This window comes from Urocampus carinirostris, chromosome 1 (assembly GCF_059441175.1).
Source record: "Urocampus carinirostris isolate Australia breed hairy pipefish chromosome 1, RoL_Ucar_1.0, whole genome shotgun sequence".
Lineage (NCBI taxonomy): Eukaryota > Metazoa > Chordata > Actinopteri > Syngnathiformes > Syngnathidae > Urocampus > Urocampus carinirostris.
Window position 1 is genome coordinate 48,788,285 of NC_142349.1, and position 20,858 is coordinate 48,809,142.

Here is a 20,858-nt window from a genome sequence, read left to right on the forward strand (position 1 = left end):
ACTCTGCACAGGAAGACTGGCAGTTTAACCATATTAACACATATTATTGACACTTTAGACTTTTTCTCACGACCCTGATTCCTTTGGGTACCCTCTTGGGCACTTGATGCCCTACGCAGTGCGCTTTATGCGAGTTTGCGGGGCTACGGCCCTGTGGGGCTAACCACTCCAAAATGAGGACGAAACAAAGAATGTGATTATGCACGGTCTGTTGTATGGGTTTATGTGCATTGAAATATGATTTACACAGTTTATTTCACTAACTATAACAAAGTGATTTTCAGGCAAGAATGGCAAGTTAACAAAAAATATTGAATGTCTAGAAAATGACGTCCAAAAAAAGTTGTACTTCACTAGACACACCTGCGGGGGTCGCTGCAGTGTCGTCAACTTGTGCCCAGGTGTTCTGAAAGCGTTGACGAACAAGTGTCGGGCAAGTTGGAAACAGGTGAATATCTTCAATAACAGCCCAAATGCTCTACTTAGTCATAAAAGATATTCTCTGCAAACATTTGATAAGTGTGGCTGGAAACGAATGAAAAAGGTAGGTCATTATTAATATTTTATTGTATAACGTGGACGTTTTCGTTATCACGTCTAGTGAAGCAAACTGGTGCGTCCAGCCTGACAAGTGTCGCTGACTGTCATGTTCCTTGTTGCTTTAAGGACAAGTCAATGAACGCTTTCACTTCGATGACTTCTTTATTACCCTTAAAGTCTTTTGAGTGCCCTTCATTTTACCGTCAAAATCTATTTTAATTTATTTGAATCGTCGCACCCTCCACTGAGACTTCACCAGGACATGTTTGTACCCAAAGAAATGCAGAAACGAATCGGGTTTTAACTACATTCGTGACTGTTTTGACTTGGTTCATTTTAGAAACCCCTGTCTTCCACTTGCATTGTTTCTCTTTTTAAAGGGACAGTGAGTATTATTTAGCACCTCCTAGTAGGAAAAAAAACTTAATTCGTAAACAATACATGAACTCTCATATGATGGTACATTTTAAAAATAATCCTTGGTCAAGAATTTTTTATTTATTTTACATAACACAAGCTCACCCTGAAGGAGCTGACATTGTTGTCCCTGATTTTACTGCTGAAAAATAAATGAATAAAACCTTGCGAAAGGCGGAGTAATAAAATGTGAAAAACAATTGTGAGGTTTGATCACTTTGAGTCTCCGTGGTTTGTAATCTTCCTTGTGCTTTGTAGTACTCGTTTTCGGGTGCCATACACAATACAAGCAAATATTACACAGTGTCCCTTTTAAATTACTTAATATAGCGTAGATTATATGCCCAAGTATACATTTTAATGTATGAATCTCAATAAAAAGGAGAAAAACTATTCATTTTTACATACCTGTCGATCTCAGCCAATTGCTCCCCTTATTAATGGTTGCAGTTGCCTTTATTAAGCGCTTAAAAAACCTTACAAACACATTGCATTACTTATTTACCCATCGCAAGACTCCGTAAAATACCTTGACAATATTAGCAATCTGCAATGATTTTGACGTCTGCTAACAGTGACCAAGACTATCCGGAAAGGTCTGACAAAAAAAATAACTTGTTTTAAAAAATATATATTTATATTTTGTTTCATACAGAAATTGTTATACGGCTTACACCACATGTGTCAAAGTGCCGGCCCGCGGGCCACATCCGGCCCGCCGTGTAATCATATCCGGCCCGCAAGACCATTTTAACATTATTGTCATTGATGGCCCGTCAATATGAACAACACCGTCTCATTCCTGGACATCATATTCTGACGTTTTAGTCACTGTACCTATTCTTTCATATATGACGTACACTATACTATACTATACTATATACCATGGGTCGGGAACTTATGGCTCGCGAGCCAGATATGGCTCATGCTAAGAGTACCAATGGCTCAGAGACAAATTTAATTGCATGCAAATTTTCTCCATTTCGTTCAAAACTTGAGCCATTGATCTTGTTCAGATACACGCAAAGCCAAACCACAGCTGAAATACAAAGTAGTGCTTTTCAGAATATATAGGGCACGTTTTCACTACAATTTACAGTCAAGGTGTCACACAAAACAAACTTGTTTTGGCTGTACAACGCTAAAGAATCCTTTATAAAAAAGCTCACTATATAATCTGTGTTCAGTGTTCAGATACTTTTTGATAAAACCACGGAACAAATTGTAAATACGCCAAAACACCGGAAGAGAATTTAAAGTTATTTGATTGGGTGAGTGGGAGGGATGGGTGGAGCTATGCAAAAAGTGCAAGCACTCCCTCCCATCTATCGCCCTACTCCGTCTGCGCCAAAGGTAAGCACTTCAGGCTCCCTGTTCTCAGAATGTTGTGACGTTTTTACAAAATAATTTGTGTAGCATTTTCATATTTCTACTTTTGGCAGGAAATATATTAAGGACAGCAAAATCTTTTGGGATATTTCAGTTTTTTTTGATACATACATTGACATAGGAGCAAAGTAATTTGAATGTTATTTTAATGTTAAGTTGTTTAAGTTAAGTTCTAAGTTGTATAATTTAACAAGATATTTTTATTTACAAAATAATAAATACTGTATTAGTGATTTAAGGTTAAAATTCAATATTCTTGTCTGTTTTTATTCATATTTATGTTCCAAAAACATTCAGTTCAAATGTGTTCAATAAATGTTTATCCTGGTTGGCCCGTGACCTTAAGTGTCTTTTGAATTTTGGCCCCTTGTGCAATTGAGTTTGACATCCCTGGTTTACACAATCTGAAATGGTCCAAAAAACATATAAATTAAGGGAAAAATGTTTAAAATGACAGGTTTTATTTTTTTGTTGGAATTCAAAATATGAAGCTTATACTAAATATTAAATATATAGATCAATTAAATGTAGAACTACTTTTTTTCATGTGACTCCTTTTGCAAAAACATGATTCCGTTGTTTGCACTGCAGTGTAATTTATATTTGTTCTTATTTTTACATAACCTACCCATAAAGAAATTCATACAACACATTTTTCCCACACTACTCTATTTTTTAGGATTGACTTGTAAGGACAAATGAAGTATTGATTTTTATCTTTTGACATTTGAAAAAAATATTTTTTATTGTCAAAATGTATTTTATTTTGAGATTTGGTTGGCTGGCTTGTGCACTGATGTCCACTCTGTTTAGATCAAATCAAGTTAATATCTCCGATGCAAGCTCTTAGGGAGGCTGTTTTATGTTCTTCACATATTTCTCTAACTTTGTGTCCCTTGCCTGCTCCATGTGAAGCCGATCAAGCACTCAAAAGATCCACCATGAAGAAGACCAGGCAAATTGATGTCAAGAAGACCTTGATTTTGGCGAGAACATTTCACTTCCTTCACTCCTGCGCCAAATCCTGCCTGCTTCCCTTCCTCACATTGTACTTCCGACAGCTGGGCCTCTCTTCCGAGATGACTGGCGTCATCATGGGTACCAAGCACCTCGTAGCGCTGTTTTGGCGACCCCTGGCCAGCCTTCTCATCAGGATGTACAACAAGAGGCGTGTGGTAGTCAACGGCTCCTTGGTATCTTCAGCCGTGGTGGCGCTAGTCATGCTCCTATTTCCACCTGTAAATCTGCAAACGCACATCGACATCTGCAATGGGACAAACCTGACCCAAGTGCCCATAGTTTCTGCTATTACTGTTCCTGCAAACAAAACCCATCTTGCAATGGGCAGAACTTCACAGTTTCCTGTGTTTGGAGAAAACAACACGGCGGACCCAAAGGAAACAACTTCTGCTGAGTTCCAAAGGACCCTCGCCATTGTGAGGAAGAAGTCCAAATTCAAGCGAGACGCGGAACAACATAAAGTGAAAGGAAGGTTTGAATTTTTGTCCAGCTTGAAGACGATGGACGCTCAACACCAGCTTTTCTTCTTGATGCTTATTGTGGTGTGCGTGTGGGAGCTATTCTCCGCACCACTCGAGTGGACCACAGACGACGGCCTGCACGATTATTTGGATTTGGCAGATGCTTCCGAACATTACAGCAACGCCAGGGTGTGGACTTTCCTCGGGGCGGCTTTCGGCATGGTGGGAGCAGGGCTCTTGGTCAGTAGGTCGGACTGTCTAATCCTCGGCCAAACCTCGCGGAGTGCTGTGCATTTTTTCTGCTACGCCGGCGCTTTGGCGCTGGCCCTGCCGGTGGCGACCTTCCTCCCTCTTTACCCAGACAAGAATCATGGCAAGATAAACGGGCTGAGAAAGGCTGTTCAGATTGTCCGCGGATCCCAGCGTGCGACACTCTGCGCCATCACTGCTCTGATCATCGGGGCGGCCAGCTCGGTCGTGGACGACTTCCTCTTGTGGCAGATGCAGGATCACGGCAGCAGAGAGCTGCACATGGGGGCGGCTCTCGGCACGGCAGCGCTATCACAGGCAGTCTTCCCTCTGCTTTCTGTCCGACTGACAAGACTGCTGAGCTCCGGGAGGCTGCTGGGGCTGGCAACGGTCACTCTTAGCATCCAGTCTTTCTATTACTCTTTCCTGTGGGGTCCATGGGCCACTCTGCCAGCTCAGTTCTTGAGCTGTTTCAGCGCCGGAGCCTTTTTGTGGGCCGTGAAGGTGCAGAGTGAGGACGTCGCCACACCCGGGATGGAAAGGAGCATTAATAGACTCCATCAAGTTTTGTCTATGGACTTGGGGGGCATGCTTGGAAGTTTTACTGCAGGTTACGCGGTCCGGTGGTGCGGGATAGCGTGGCTCTTTCGAGGTGTGGCCGCTGCTTTGGCGCTGTGGTCCGTGTGTTTGCCTCTGCTCCAGTGGAACGCCCCTCAACAGTACAGGATCAATTATTCTCGTCTTTTGGCGGCAGGCGGTAGTGATGACAGTGACTCTGATTCAGAGCCAGAGAGGGACTGGCTAGAGAAAGCGATGGAAGATGACTACGGAAGGGGACTGCATCGCTAATTCTGGCAGAATTTCAAAGTTTACAGCAAAGCACTCTTTGTGTCTTAGAGAAACTCAACTCGCATCAACATCATAGCTTTGCCCTGAACACAAACTATTCAACGCTGTGTACAACAGAAGATCAGCTAGATATGCCCAAACCGATTTGTTCTCCCTCTCGTTTTAGGATTTGTCATTTTCTGGAGTGAAAATATAAACTTTACACACCAACATTAATGCGTAAAACTGTTGAGAAACACCCTTTGTGAATCTGCAAACACATGACGTGTACACAAGGTGAGGTTGGACTACTGTTGTATCCTGTCCTGTCGCACCCATTTAACATCTTATCCAATCAAATAGTATAAATAATATAAATATTCTAAGAAGTCTGTCCAATATTTGCCCTTGAATAGTAAATTGCTTTCTTTTCACCCCGTCTGTTGTGTTGCTATCGATTTACGAACTCGGGTCTTCAATTATTGTCACATGCCGGCAAATGAAGGCCACTATAGCTGAAATCACGGAAAGCCTTTCAGGAGTTCGATGTGCAAAATCAACTCATCCAGTTATGTTCTCTATAGTAAGGCTACTTCAGGTAATTCTGATTAGATAGGCACCTCTGTTGGTCTAGTACAGTGGTTGGCAACCCGGGGCTCAGGGGATGCATGCGGCTCTTTAGCGGTTTTCCAAAAAAGGTTTACAAATTGAAAAAGATGGGGGAGAGAAATATATACATTTTTAAAATCTGTAGAATTTAATATGCCTTTTCAAAAGGTTGCTAATTTATTTTTATCAATGCATGCTGTTTTTTTATTTCACTCTTTTTGTTGTCCAGATAAGTGGCATGTTAGGCACCTTTGTTGTTTTTTTTCTAATCCTCAAAATATAAAAATTAAATAAAAAATCGGATTTCTTGATTGTAGTATTTTGATATTATCAAAACAATTAAACATTACGTAATTCATTAATAAATTTGAGGCGATATTGTACAACAAAGTAGTATGTGCTGCATCCAACTTTGTAATTTTAATAGTAGACTAATATAAATACACACAGCATGCTCATTCAAGACTTTAATCTTTTGCGGCTCTTGACAAATTTGTTGCGGAGGTTTTTTTGTTTTAATATGGCACTTTTAACATTTTGGGTTACTGACCCCTGATGCAGTGCCATAGTTCAAGTTCAGTTCACTTATCAAACGGCAAGCATCTCCACACTACCTTTTTCACCCCAACACAGTGGTGACACTCACTTGCAATCTGTGAACATTCAACTGTTCTTCTATTTTACATAGGGAGCTGCTTGTATCAACAATTCAGGTCTCGCTTATATATCAAGCCTAAATATAAAAAGATAGACCCCTCTAACACAATCCATTTCTCTCATATCTCAATTTTATTTAATTTGAATCATTATTCTTCCTAATGGAGTTTTAAGTGTTTCTTATTTTATTGTATAGGGCTTATTGAACTCAGTTGGTCTTTCAACTTTTTAAAGAGAATTCAAACGACGTACCCCTTCTTTAAGAAATGGTCCCACAGGTTGCATGCCATGGAATGTATGTGCCACTAGAGGGTGTCTATGACTTGCTCAGAATCGGCGATCTTAGTCCTGGCAGATCCCTCGGTGTTGGTACGGTCTGCGCATCCATGCTCGGCAAAAAAAAAACCCTCAGCTTTCCCTTCATTTCCTCTCTTGCAAAAGCAGCGCCTCGGAGGTCGTGTTGTGTTTTGCACCTCTGAAGGAAACCGACAATGGAATAATAGACCGCAATCTAAACCAACTTTTTGAACTAGGTGCAAATGGATAAAGCAAATGACAAATCAGGTGAGCTTGTTTTGTAGTCATTCTCCCTTTTTTGTATCTTCGAGTAATTGTTTTATTTCATGACTTTTAAATTCAAGCTCTGGTTTAAAAAGTCACCATGTATTTTGATAACCATGTGATAACTGACCTCACAAGAACTGCAGGCAAACATGACTAATCGGCTGAATTTTCTTGATGAACTCTAGACCAAGTTGCTATTTTACAAACCTTTACCTTAACATGTATCGGCTATCTTGCGTTCACATGTATTCTCGGATGCAAGTTGATATTTGGGATTCAGTCAGCACCTTAGATTAAATGGATTCAAAGTGACAGGCTAAGCAAATGACGCCGGGTCAAAGTTAGCGATGGGTAAGGCATTCGAGAAAATAGAAACAGAAGAAGACATTAATAATTAAGCATCAATGGGTCAATTCCCATGCAGAGTAATGATTTTTTTTTAATTAATTCATGTCTGTGAGTCTTTTAGATGAATGAAGGGCAGAAACGCCACGTGAAGGTCCGGATAACATCAATTAGTGACTCATGCTGTTAGTGTAAATGTCCCTTTCAGCAAAGCAGGGTAATTAAAAGTAAATCTCGGCTCTACTGGGTGACTCATCTCTACTGGTGAGCAGTAAAGAGTAGGAGGGCGTCGGGAGGAGGTGGCCTTGCAGGTCTGCAATTCAGTGACACAGAAATTATGGCTTCAATTACATTGATAACTAAAACCTGATGTTTATTTTTAAGACGTACCGATGCCTTATTTGTTTCTCTTTAGCTAGTTTTAATTACTCTTGATTACATTTTTGCTCCTTCCACTAGAGTGCTGTCTATTAGTTACACCAGGGGTGTCAAACTCATTTAAGCTTGGGGGCCACACGATAGAACAAACATTTTCTCGGGGGCCGGTTTAGTAGATTAGAGAGAAAGAAAAAAAAGAGAAAGATAGGGAGAGAAATGTAGAGAGGGTGGGACAAAAAAGAGAGAGAGAGAGCGTGAGAAACAAAGGATAAAAACAGAAATAGTGAGAGAGGGGGAAAGAATGAAATCCAAACAGAAATAGAGAGAGAAAAAGAGGAGAGAAAGGGGAAAGCAAAGAGAAAGAGAGTAAAGGAAAAAATGAAGAGAGCGCAAAAGAAGGTAAAAAGACAGAGCGAGAAAGAGACAAAAAGGAACAGAGAGAGAGAGAGAAAATGGAGGAAGAGAGAGAAAGAGAAATTAGAGAGAGAGAAATACAAGTGCAGCGTTTGTGAGAGGCACGTGGCTTAGGCAACATCAAGTGGACCTATTTCAACCTACAGCTCTCTTTCTCTTGCGCTTCTCTGAGCGTTGTCTCGCGGGCCGGATCCAATCCCCTAGCGGGCCTGATCCGGCCCGCGGGCCGCCTGCATGACACCTGTGAGTTACACCTATGCCAATTGTTCTCAAACAGGGTTATGTGGGATTTTAAAGGGACACTGTGTATAATTTGGTGCAGGGGTCAGTGTCGACCCCATTTGAGCTCAAAGTGAGAGAAAAGTGGATAAATAAATAGAGAAAGAAAGTAAAGGGGAAAAAAAAGAAAGATGAAGGAGTGAGAGATGGAGAAAGAAAGAGAATGAGAAGCTCAGCAAAGGAATGAGAGAGACAGAAAGAGTAAGCCTAAAAAAGAAATAGAGAGAAAAAGAAAGAGGGAGAGAGAAAGAAAAAAAAACATAGATGGAAAAACAGAAATAAAGAGAAAGAGTTAGGAAGCATCCTCACAAGGGTCGGGGGGTTTCTGAACCCATCCCAGCTGACTTGGAGCAGTGTTACAGGGGACATCCTGGACTGGCCAGTAAGCAGTCTCATGAAATAACAACAATTTTTAATTATATTTGTGATTTGTTTATATGTCCAAATAGTTCAACAAACCTCAATAGAGTTATAACATAAGACCAAATGCGAATCCTTATATTGTACAGTACATATATATAATGCTAGTTTATAGTATTTGTCAGAATTGTATGTACATGAGTGGTCTAGGCTGTATTCTTTCGTTTCCCAAAGATAGCTTCTGCACTTGGCTGAAGACGAGTGCCATTGAAAATAGACGGATGGATGGAGTTTAGCTAGAATAGAGTCCATTGAGTCCCATTTGTGTTGATTGGGCAAACTAGCCATTTTCATGCTACAACAAGCTAATTGACTGAACAGCTTGCAGCAGAATTGTCATTAGTGGGCATTGCAGCATAAACACAGTTTTTTTTTTCATTACAGACCTGATTACAGTTTCGGTAAATGGGAATTTATAGGGAAAATGTCCTTTTTAAAAACTTGCATCTAAATAGTGAGTGTTTGGTTAGCCATCAAAGGTAAAACTGAACACCATGTACATTTTATGTAATCTGGACAATGTCTCACTTTAGCACCCTAGTTGTTTAGCTGTATGACATTTTAAAACGTTTTGAGGACCATAACAAATGCAAATTACATTTGGTCTACTTCATTATTTTCAAGCTCACAGCCTCACATCTGTAGTCTGGTTAGAAATATTTGACATCAATGTGTAATTTACCTTCAGTATTCTTTTTTTTTTACCAATATTATATACTTGTTTTTTTTACTATTGTTATTATGTGTCACTAATAAGGTTACCATATTTCAGGCTAAAACATTTTTGAAAATAATATTTGAACAAGTTTTTGTGTCGCACGGCAACCTAGGAACATTGTGTTTGAGATCCCTGGTTTACATCGTTTGATCTTTAGGAAGGAAAGGAGGAAGGAAGACAGGGAAGAAAGAAGGGGGGGGGGAAGACAGAAAAGAAGGGTAAAAAGGGGGGGAGGAACAAGTGGAGAAAAGATGAGGAAAAGGGCAAAGACTAGCAAACAAAGAAGGAAAATAGGAAAGAATGGAGTAAAGAAAGGTCAAAGAGGAAAGAAAGAAAGGAAAAAAGGGGGAAATGAAAGAAAGGAGAAAAGAAAATAGGAAAAGATCATCAGAGGGAGGAAATAAAGAAAAGAGGATAAGGAGGGAGGAAACAAAAAATGAAAATAGGAAAGAAAGGAGAAAAGAAAGATAAAAGAAGAAATAAGGGAGAGAAGGGGAAATGGGGAAAAGAAAAAGGAAAGCAAGATCAAAGGAGAAAAGAGGAAGGAAAGAGGAACAAAAGGAAGAAAAGAGAAAATAAGGAGGAAAGAAATTAAAAAAAGGGAAAGAAGAATGGAAGGAAAAAGAAAATAACGATAGAGGTTGTAAAGAAGGAAGGAAAAGAAGACACTGGATGAAAAAAAGTGGGTAAACAAGACCGAGGGGAGGAAAGAAAGAAGGGAAAAGGATCAAAAGGAAGAAACAAGATAAAGATGATAAAAAGATGGAAAGAAAGAAGGAAAAGAGAAAAATGAAAAGAAGAGGAAAATTAAGTTAAAAATGAATAAGGGAAAGAATGAAGGGCAAGAGGAGGGAGGAAAAGAAAAGGAGAAAATAAAAATTGTAGAAAGAAGGAAGTTAAAAAGGGAAAATAATACATCGGGAAAGAAGGAAGGAAATCAGGAAGCAAAACAAAAAAAAGAAAGTAAAGAAGAAACGAAAGAAGGGAGGAAAGAAGGGACGCAAGAAATAAAGATGGAAAAGAAACACACCTGTTGTATTATTTTCAACAAATGTACAAATTGTGTGCAATAGTCTTGTTTATCTTTGGTCAGATGTGGTCTCCATGGCCGATTCATCGGTTACACTCGAGGTCATCGAAGAAGAGCTGCTCAAAATTGAACGACTACAAAACGTGCTCGTACGCAGGGAATCAGAACTGAGATACATGTAAGACATAATAAGATATCCTATGCACCCAATTTCATGTTTTTGTCTGTGGTTGTTACATGGTTGTTCAGAAGCAGCCGGATCGATAAAGTACCCACAGCACTGAAGCTGCAGTAAGGTACGTTATATTTCATATCCATCCCTCAGGAAAGTCTGACGATCCCAGCATGGAAGCAGCCACGTGTATCATAATGTGATAAGTGTAAGGGTTCTCAACTGGTCTGACTTCAGGACCCACCATTCAACCTTAATGATAAGATGCGATCCAAATCAAGATAAACATTTTACACCTCAAACGTATCCACCAAAAAGGATTGTGCAGTTTAAAGCAAAGAGAGAAGAATATAATTCACGTTTTTTTTCCAAAAACAAAATGACCAGAAAAACCAAAACAACTTCAAGTAGTGTTTATACTCTCATATAAGCCTACATCATATCTAAGCGCACCCTTAAAACAGCTTTAAAATAGTCATACTAAAAGAAGTTAAAAACCATCATTAATCGTGTACCTAAACATCGATAATTATTAGATTATGTAGTTAATAAATATTACGCTGATAAAATAAAAATATAACATTTTAAACCATTTATCGTACAGCAGTGCTTCAATGGTAGACCCTTGTACACCATTTTCGTATTTTGCAATCATTTCCTTATTCAAATAGATTGTTGTGGTCACTGTTTTCCACTTTTCCTTCACTTTTTCACTAAGATTCTTCTGGCCCATTATTATGGGCAGAAAAAGGAAATAAAACAAAGAAAATCAAATTAAAATGAGATGTGGACCCTCACAAACACCCCGATTGAACACGTAGAAAAGATCGAGCAGGGCATTATCGCCATTTACTGTTAAGAAGTGTGACTGATCATCTGTTTTTTCTTCTTCTTAGCATTACTTTGCCAAGGCAAAGGGCCCCAACCCACTTTTGGGTCTCGACCCACCACTTGCAAAACACTGAGCTAAATCACCAACTTTCAGAGTGTTCTTTGACTCAGCTCTACTTAAAGAATCTCTCAAACTGTCAAGAAAGGCTGTCCTTTGTTTCACAGAATTATAATGCCGCAAGATATGTATTGATTAAGGTTAATGTAGGTTGTGATAATCCACTGTCAAATAATTGTGGGTGATACTGGAATAATATCGATCCAATCCAAGTAAATACAGGGTAGTATTGATCACTACCGATATGATGATACTGATACTTCTTGTTTGGGAATGACGTGATATTGAATCATTGAGCCCGTCGCCCTAGTTAGTTAATTGTAAAACATTTTAGGCCGTAAAGTGTTTTTTTACATATAATATATATTTTTTAAATGTATATAAATTAGTGCAGTGGTTAACACATTCCCCTAACATGCGAAAGGTCTCTGGTTTGAGACCGGGTGGAAACATTTGTTAGCCTGGAGAGGGCTGTACTTGTCCAAGACACACCCTATGACCCTAGTTGTTAAGGGACTGACCCACCCCACCCAATATTATTTAGGGGGTGGCACACGCAGCCCCACAGTGCAGAGGTCCAGGGTTGAAATCCAGCTACTGCAGCCTCCCCCTGTTCTCTGCGTGCCTGCGTGGGTTTTCTCCGAGCACGGTTTCCTCCCACATTCCATAAGTTGCAGGTGGGGTCCAAATTGTCCCTAATGAATGAATGTGTGAATGGTGGTCTGCCTCCATGTGACCTGCGACTGGCAACCAGTTCAGGGTGTCCCCTGCCCACAGCCTGAAGATGGTTGGGACGGGCTTCAGCGGCCCCTGTGAGGATAAGCGGCACAGAAAATGGATGGGTGGGTAAATTAGTGCGGAAATCTATCAACTAAAAACACCACTCTCTTTAAATACTGGATTCCAAAAAGAAAAGAAAAAAGGAAAAGATCATCAGAGGGAGGAAATAAAGGGAAAGAGGATAGGAGGGAGGACATAAAAATGAAAAGAGGTAAGAAAGGAGGAAAGAAAGAGAAGAGGAAATAAGGGAGAAAATAAAGAAGGGGAAATGGGGAAAAAAAGAAAAGCAAGACAGAAAAAGAAAAGAGGAAGGGAAAGAGTAACACAAGGAAGAAGAGTAAATCAAGATGAAAGAAATAAGGAAAAAGGAAAGAAGAATGGAAGGAATAAGAAAATAGGCATAAAAGGTGTAAAGAAAGAAGGAAAAGAAGACAGACTGAATGAAAAAAGGAGGAAAAGACAGAGTAGATGAAAGAAAGACAAAAAAGAGGATAGAGGGGAGGAAAGAACGAAGGACAAAAGGATCAAAGGGAAGAAAGAAATAAGGTAAAGAGGATAGAAGGTTTATGACATGATAATTATGGCAATGATCAAAGGGGGGCAGTAGCCCAGGATGTAGAGCGGTCGTCTAGGGACCAAAATAGGTCACAGGTTGGATTCCTGGCTCCTCCGAGTTAAAAGTCAACGCGTCCTTGGGCAAGACACAGAACCCCTAATACACCAGATAAGCAGGTAGTTGCCTCGCATGGCGGACTCTGCTAGCATTGTGTCAGTGTGTCTGTGAATGGGTTGAGTGTGAAGCGTATTGTAAAGCACTTTGGACGTGCCTGGTGACTGTTAAAGAACTATATAAATGCAGTCCATTTAGCAATGTACCAAGATCATCTGAGATACCGTAGAAAACGTTCTCAATGATCCATCCGGCCCGCAGGCCTTGACTTTGACACGATGGTTTTGTCATCATTGCGAAAATTAGCATTATATCAGCGATTCAGATTCATATTTAGAAACACTTAAATTTCGACAACATACATGTAATTTTAGTGCGCAGGTATAATATTATATAAGACACATTTTCTGGGGCATAATGAAATAAGCCCATTCCCACCCCAGTCCTATTCAGGTTGTTGATTTTATTATGAATGTATTTTTGCACTGGCTGAGTGTTACATTTTGTAACTGAATGTATTTTCCTCACACAGGTTGGATGACATTCAACTGTGTGATGAAATCACAAGTCTGAAGCGAGAGCTGCAGAAACTGGTCTCGATTCCAGGTAGAATCAGAACAGAAACAACAGAGAGTTTTATTTCTCATGCATCTATTAAGACAATTCTTCATCATTAGTTTGAGACACTTGCAAGAACTGCATGAACTGAAACTCGGAATTTTGAAGGTTCATTCCTCTTCTTTTTTGTCCATGTGCTGACAAATGATGATAGCACCCAATGAAGTTTGTATGACGTGGAAATTTTTCAAATATGTTGCTATATCAGCGAAGAAAATCACACAGACCACAGTAAAGACTGCTTCAAGTGAGGTTATGAAGACTAAAAAACAATTCCTCAATGATTTTATATTCATTTTCAAAAAAACTGGCATTTTACCAGGGTTTCCTCAATTTTTCCTTTATGAACACCATATTTTTTTGGAATCTAATTTGTTTTACACTAAAACTTCTGCCTAATCCAGCAACCATCTGACAACCCACTCCAACCTCCCATCCCTATACTACAGATATCACCCCCGTACAGACAGTACTTGCAGTAAATAGTCAGCATTTCTTGTATACTATTTGGAACTTTTCATTAAGATGTTTTTAAAAACACCTAATGTTCAAACACATTGAAAGAAAATGCCTTAAAAACCAAAATCGCTTTCTGTAGGTGTGTTAAGTTTATAGTTTAGTAGACACTTAAAATAAGGAGAGAAGATATCAATGAATTTTGAACTTGCAATGAGAACAGGAAACAGCCCAAACCTCTGAAAATAAATTCCAACCTGTAGTAAAAGCCCTCCTCTGAGCCCCTTTTAAAATGATATCTCCTGAGTTACAAAAGCAGATTGGCTCCTAGATCAAAGAACAGCAACATGATTGGCCAATAAGGGCAATAATGTGCACAATCGAATGAACAACAATAAAGTAATGGTCAAAATAAAGAACTGGCCTCCTATGCAATCTGTTTTGCAGGTGTCCAATATTAACAGAACAAACCTATTGTCAGGTTCAAAACGATTTCTGGATAAAATAAGAGACTTTTGAGTTACAATGAATCTTATTTACTAAAGAAAAGCAACCACATTGAAACAAGGCAGAATTGCGTTTTTCGATTGCTATGAAATAATCCCACAGACTGAAGCGTGAGCCTCTTTCTTATACTGTTTCATAGATTTCTGATTGGAGGATAGAATAAAACACGCGTACTTAAGCGCATTCTGATTGGTTTAGACAGGAATCACGTATTTAAATGCAGTGTATATTCCTGGTTGCTAGATGGCGTGCGAGTATAATAAATGATACATCACAGCAGTTTGCACATAGATGAGCGTCTTGGGAAAATTACCAGTGGCCTCCAAGTTGTAGAGACAACGTTCCTTTGGCTTGGGAAACTCATGCTCCTGTCCTTGGGTTGTATGGGTTTGGCGAAAGGAGTTCTGTGCACCTGTTTGATAACAGATAGGGAGCCCATCAGTGGCCTCCAGACTGTAGAGACAAAGTTCCTTCGGCTTGGGAAACTTACTCACCTGACCCTGTAGGGCTTTGCATAAGATTTGCAGGAAATAACAGTGTATTTTTATCGAACTGACATTAAAGTGGAAGCCAACACAAAGGATTTCCTAAAAATTAATATTATGTAGGCCCCAACGAGTCTGAACACAACAATTCGATTAATGTATTCGTAAGATAAGAGTTAAGAAGCAAAAGAAACCTATTTTTTTATCCTTCTCTAGCGGCAGCCTCTCTGAGACTTTGTGTCGAGGGATGATAATATCGATGTTCAAAGTCCTAGGGAAATGAGGACCCAGGTGTAGAGGTGGATCGTGCTGATAATGTTCTTCAAGGCTAGAGAATAACAAAATGCCAGGGAATTAAAGGCGATTAGCAAGATTGGTATCCACTTATTCTTCTAGACAGGCACCAATACTTGTACAATGACACAAATATCACTATGAGGTTTGTGTGTTGTGATAAAAACACAGGAAACGAAGACACAGGATACGTGAGAAACCGTGGGCACAATCGAACAACAGGAAGAAGAGCATGTTTTAGAAATAAAACCGGAAATGTTCAGAGAACCTTTTACAAGACAAACTTCGCCGCTGTCTTGGGGATAATACTCTGGGTTCGGCTAACCATCTATCCAGTTTTAGACTTGGGCCTTCACTCCAGTCCGAATTAGTGATGTGTTGTTGGCTTTAAAGTTGTCGAGTATAAATTGCTTTTAAATGTGGAAAGCACAAAACTAAACTCAAAAAGCCAGTGGTCAATCACCTTGATGTTCAAATCCGCCGAAGCGCCCCTTGACACTTGTGTCCGTGCCGTAAAGCACAGCCCGTGCAAATGGCGTTGTCTCATCACCCACAACAGAGACGAACATTGCTTTATTGACTTCTCATCTGATCTGTTCCCCTCATCACTTCAGCAGTGATCACGTAGTTTTGTATTTTGACCGACGTCCCACTAAACACTATCAGCAGACAGGTGGTAACATAAATTTTTGTTCCTCTCGGCAATGTTAGAAAGAAGCTCAACATTGTTCCTTCCGTTTTGGAATTCTCAACTTTTATCCTGTTCACGAAGTAAGAGATCCTGCTTGCCGAAAACAATGACACAGTCAATAAGTCTTTTTAAGAGTTTTCTATTTTGTTTACCTTTTTGTTTGTCGATGAGCTTGTAGTTTGTGGGGTGAAAGTGGCGGACAAAATATTTTCCCTGTTTCGATTTCTTAACGAAGTCCAACTTTTCTCAGCAATTCCGTCTTGAAAATGGCTTTGACAGTGTATCTGTGATGCAATCCATTTGTTTTCCTCCTTCAGTCATTATAGGTTGACAAAAGCCCATTACATCAACATAATAAATTGTATTTGCTTGTGCAGCAGCTTAATGGCGGGCGGTTGACGCAGTCAAATTGGGGAATTGTCACTTATCAATTACAGATATTGATGGACAAAATAAAATTAACATCACATGATTCAGCAGAGAAGCCCTTGCTGGCCCTCACGGCCCACAACTGACACAATTACAGATCAGCTGCTTTCTAAAAGAGAGCAGTAACAGGTCCTCAGTCAAAATCTGAGGAACTGTCATTTCATCATCCCTCAGCGGTTTACTGTTCTCAGATCCCTTAGCCGCCTGGGTCTTCGGGGCACCACTGAGGATACAACTCTGGACAGCTTTCTTCACTTCTGACAATTCCAGCCCTGAGTTTGGTTGTAGGAAATTCGGCACCAGTCTATTCCTTGATGTTGTCGGTCTGGTGCTTTTTCTGTCTCCTTTCCTCCTGCCCTGGAGAATTATCTTCACCAATTCTGATGATTTTGGGATGCAACCATACCACTGCAGTTTTCATCTGCACACAGTTGACTACGGTACTTTGTGGGGCTAATGTGCCCTCTCGTAGTATTTTGTTTGTCAGCTGGCACATATAGCTGATGCCTGGAAGTTTCCTGTAGCATCGCATCTCCATGGTGTCACGACCCAGAATGGAATCTCGGACCCAGTTGCGTTCGTTTTAAAGGAATCTTTATTGGCTTGAGCTGACAGAGCTGGCTTTGGAAGCCGATGGTTGTCGGTCGCTAGCAGCGTTGGATGGAACGGCAGTGACAGGTAGGCAGAATCAATACGTCTTAGCGGGCAGGTCGATGGCCAGGGCAAGAGGGTAGATCGTAAACGCGGGGCAGAAACAGGTCGGAACCGAAGGCAGGAATCAAAACAGGAGAGTAGTCTTTGGTACTTGGTAATCTGGCGAAACACACAGGAACACAGAAGTACGGTCTGACGTCCTTCCCTGGACGCTGACCGCTTAAGAAGAGAACGTCAGCCAATCAGAGAGCGCGCTCCAGCACGCCAAACGATTGCCACAAGTGTCTTCACTTTGGCATCATGACACATGGCCTGGATTTGCCTTTCCAACAGCAACTGTCAAAAAGGCATATCCCAAACAAATTCACACCACTTCTTCACTCAAATTTTAAAAACGCATAGGGCTGTTTTTAGAAAAACAGGAGCCTATACACAAATGACTGACCACACATGTGACTGATAAACAGAGCAAGACAAGTCCAAGGAGGATCGAGCAAGGGAGGAGGATCTCCTGCAGCAGATCAGCAAACTGGTGGAGACCAGAGACTTCCTTGTGGACGACGTTGAATTTGAGCGGCTCAGGTGAAGTGTTTTACTTGTTAAGCCTTTGAATCTTCTGCTCCTTGTTTGTTGGCAGAAAAAGGTTGCGTCATGTTGTGTAAACATATCAAGTTATTATCGCTGACCTGCTACTTTAGTGTGTTTGCCTAACGTTGTTAACTTCTTATTTTTCTTATTTTCTTAGTTCAAGTCCTTTTATTTTTTCAATCTTCTATATATTTCAAAATGATCTTTTTTGTTGGTTTTTATTTTATTAACAACAGGAAACAACAACAAATCTGCACAAAAAAACAACTATATAGTAATACAATACATTAACATGTGGCCAAAGGGAGTAGGCCAGGGATGTCAACCTCAGTTAAGTCCATTTTCTACTACATAGTTCTGGCCTTCCTAGAATATCAACAGAGAAGGTACCATAAAGGCTGGGCGAGGTAAGAATGGCCAGAACCGTGTAGTGAAAAAGGGGCATTAGACTCTGGAGCCGGATCCAGATTTTTTGTTATGAGGCGGGTCGGAACGGTGAATGTCAACATAATTTATCAGCTTACCGTAGTCATATTATGCTTACTGTATTCAGCCGAAACGCAATACATTTATTCTACTCACAGAAATTGGGGAAAAAAGTGGTTGAGTGCAGTTTTACACCTGCACCGACTCACAATGCTATACAAACTCAAATGAAAGCTAAGTAAATATATTTTTTTTTGCCCTAATTGTCTTGTTTACATCCGTCCATCCAATATCTGCACCGCTTATCCTCAGTAGGGTCGCGGGGGTGCTGGAGCCCATCCCCGCCATCCTCGGGCAGTGGGCAGGGGAAACCCTGAACTGGTTGCCAGTCATTCGCAGGGCACACAGAGACAGACAACTCACTCAATCATTCACACCAAGGAACAATTTGTACTGGTCAATAAAACTGACATGCATGTTTTTGGGATGTGGGAGGAAACCGGAGTGCCCGGAGAAAACCCACGCAAGCACGGAGAGAACATGCAAACTCCACACAGGAGGTTCGATCTCATGACCTCAGAACACTCCCGCACACGCGCTAACCACTGCGCTGCCGTGCTGCCCTTGCCTTGTTTACAATGAATTGAAAAAATACAAAAGTTTTAGCAGTGCATGGACAATAGGGTTAGAATACATCAGATAAAACTAAGCAAAGCCTACTAAAGCTGCGAGTATATCTTTTATTGCCCTCTAGCGGCTAGAGGGATCTTTTTTTTTTTTAATAAAAATGACCTCGAGACTCGTTGTATGTCTCTGTGTGCCCTGCGACTGTCTGGCAACCAGTTCAGAGTGTCCTCTGCCCACTGCCCGGAGATAGCTGGGATGGGCTCCAGTACCCCCGCGACCCTACTGAACGTAACGGGAGCTGAAAATGGATAGATGAATGGACCTAGAGACTTGTCTTTTTTTTTTTTTAAATACTCACGAATTCAGGGGGGAAAATTATGTAGATAATATTTAATCATTAGTTAATCAGAATTAATCGTTTTTTAAATATTTACTTAGCGCTTTAATGGCAGTTTCCTTCTTTGGATCGATTGTTGTTGTTCCTCTTATCTTGTCTAACTTTCTTTCGAACGATAATATTATGGGCAGAAAAAATGGAATAAAACCAACAAAATCACAATGAGATGTAGGCCCTCTCAAACTCACTGAAACTGAAACAGGAACAAGAGATCGAGAAGGCATTAATGCGATCTCCTGTTAAAAAGTGTAATTTGCCCTCTGCTTTGTTATCTCTTCTTTTTAGCATTTATTTGCTAGGGGAAATACCCGCGAGCCACTGAAAACGAGTTTGCGACCTACTTTTGAGACCGGACCCACCAGTTGAGAAACATTGCACCCTATTTTATACACAATCGTAATGGTTTTCTTCTGTAATTGAATAAGTGTTTTTATATTGCTCTTATATGTACTTTCCCAAATCTCTATGCGATAACTTAAATAAGGCAAAATTAAGGAGCTGTACATTGTAGGGTTTTTTGGTCAAATATATGTCTGCACCTGCTCATCACTGAAAGTATGGAACTCCTTAACTTTCACAGAGAAAGGGAAGAAGACGGAGAAATGGGATCAATACTACAGCCCGAGTTCCAAAATACTTTGATGGCAAAAGGTGAGCTTGAGGAGCCATTTATCGTCACTTTGTCTGCATTTCTTAATCCGTGTCATTCAAATCAGTTGCACTGCAAGACCAGAAGGCGGTGTCCAAATCTCCGCACACAAGGAGACCGTTTCTCACCAAAACCGGATTAACTCTACTGAAAGACTGCTGCGGCGTCACATGCTCCATCATGTAATGTCATTGTGTGCATGCATATTAATGCAAATTGAATGCATTTTTAAAAGTCAATGTATGTGTCTTTGAAGTGTGTTTTTAAAAAGTGATTTATTTTATTTACATTAAAAGATTGTTACTTCAGGTGTTTACATACAACAGTACTCAAGTCACCATATTTCAAATGTTATCTTGTTGAATGGCAGAAGGCTAAGGTATTTCAATGGCATGATAACTGTTTGTCTGGGAAATTAAAATAAATAATATCATTCTTAAAGCCTCAGTCTGTAATATTTGACCACTAGATGGCAACGTTGTCTAATGCGAACAAAAACCAGTGCTACAGCAAGCAGCAAGACGAAGACAAACATGGCAGCGACCTTAGGTATGGGTTTCACTATGTAAAAGAAATCCAAATATCTCGACCTATATTTTTTTATGAAAATTAACATTGGTTTGATAGTTCATGTATTTTTGCCTAGTCTTCAAATGAGTGTTGTTTCTTTTACTAAATTTAAGATTTTTAGACCACTTGAAGGCACAAAATATTACACACTGTCTCTTTAAGGGGGGTATTCGTCTTTTTAATTTCTATCGGCATTTAGGTAATTCGGCGGCTGGGTGTATAGCGAGGTCCAGGGTTAAAGTCTGGCTACCGCAGCCTCCCCGCGTTTAGTTTGCATGTTCTCCCTCTGCCTGCATGGGTTTCCTCCCAGATTCCCCAAAAATGCATGTCAGTTTAATCGGCCGGTCCAAATTGTCCCTAGGTGTGAATGAACAAGTGGGTTTTCTTTGCATCTTTGTGTGCCCTATGAATGAGCAAGTCATCCAGTTCAGGGTGTCCCTTGCCCACTGCCCGAAGATAGCTGGGATGGGCTCCAGGACCCCGTGACCCTACTGAGGATAAGCAGCATATATAATTGTGACATTTTATATATATATATATATATATATATATATATATTTGTAAACAGAAACAAGAAG

At 40.2% G+C, this 20,858-nt stretch overlaps 2 protein-coding genes across 3 annotated transcripts; both read left to right on the forward strand.

Annotated features, from left to right (window-relative positions):
- Positions 1-390: 390 nt before the first annotated feature.
- Positions 391-5,325, forward strand: mfsd6l (major facilitator superfamily domain containing 6-like). Of its 2 annotated transcripts, none has more exons than XM_088343223.1 (2): positions 391-448; positions 3,262-5,325. In XM_088343223.1, the coding sequence occupies exon 2, from the start codon at positions 3,288-3,290 to the stop codon at positions 4,923-4,925; it is 1,638 nt and encodes a 545-aa protein (XP_088199349.1). In that variant the 5' UTR covers positions 391-448; positions 3,262-3,287; the 3' UTR covers positions 4,926-5,325. The 2 variants fall into 2 exon arrangements, with proteins under 2 accessions (XP_088199349.1, XP_088199348.1); XM_088343222.1 differs by having other exon boundaries at positions 393-544; positions 3,262-5,324.
- A 1,165-nt stretch (positions 5,326-6,490) lies between these two features.
- Positions 6,491-20,151, forward strand: LOC148374989 (bMERB domain-containing protein 1). The gene is made up of 6 exons (XM_088343224.1): positions 6,491-6,734; positions 10,382-10,496; positions 13,422-13,495; positions 17,491-17,605; positions 19,642-19,712; positions 19,778-20,151. Exons 1-6 carry the CDS (start codon positions 6,710-6,712, stop codon positions 19,894-19,896), a joined length of 519 nt encoding a protein of 172 aa, XP_088199350.1. The 5' UTR covers positions 6,491-6,709; the 3' UTR covers positions 19,897-20,151.
- The last annotated feature ends 707 nt before the right edge of the window (positions 20,152-20,858 follow it).

What these genes read in the sequence shown, in the direction of transcription:
- mfsd6l (XM_088343223.1), top strand. Translation starts at nt 3,288, where the DNA reads ATGAAGAAGACCAGGCAAATTGATGTCAAGAAGACCTTGATTTTGGCG.
- LOC148374989 (XM_088343224.1), top strand. Translation starts at nt 6,710, where the DNA reads ATGGATAAAGCAAATGACAAATCAG. An exon ending in TAAAGCAAATGACAAATCAG is followed by an intron (nt 6,735 to 10,381) that starts GTGAGCTTGTTT and finishes ATCTTTGGTCAG; the next exon opens with ATGTGGTCTCCATGGCCGAT. An exon ending in AAATACTTTGATGGCAAAAG is followed by an intron (nt 19,713 to 19,777) that starts GTGAGCTTGAGG and finishes CATTCAAATCAG; the next exon opens with TTGCACTGCAAGACCAGAAG.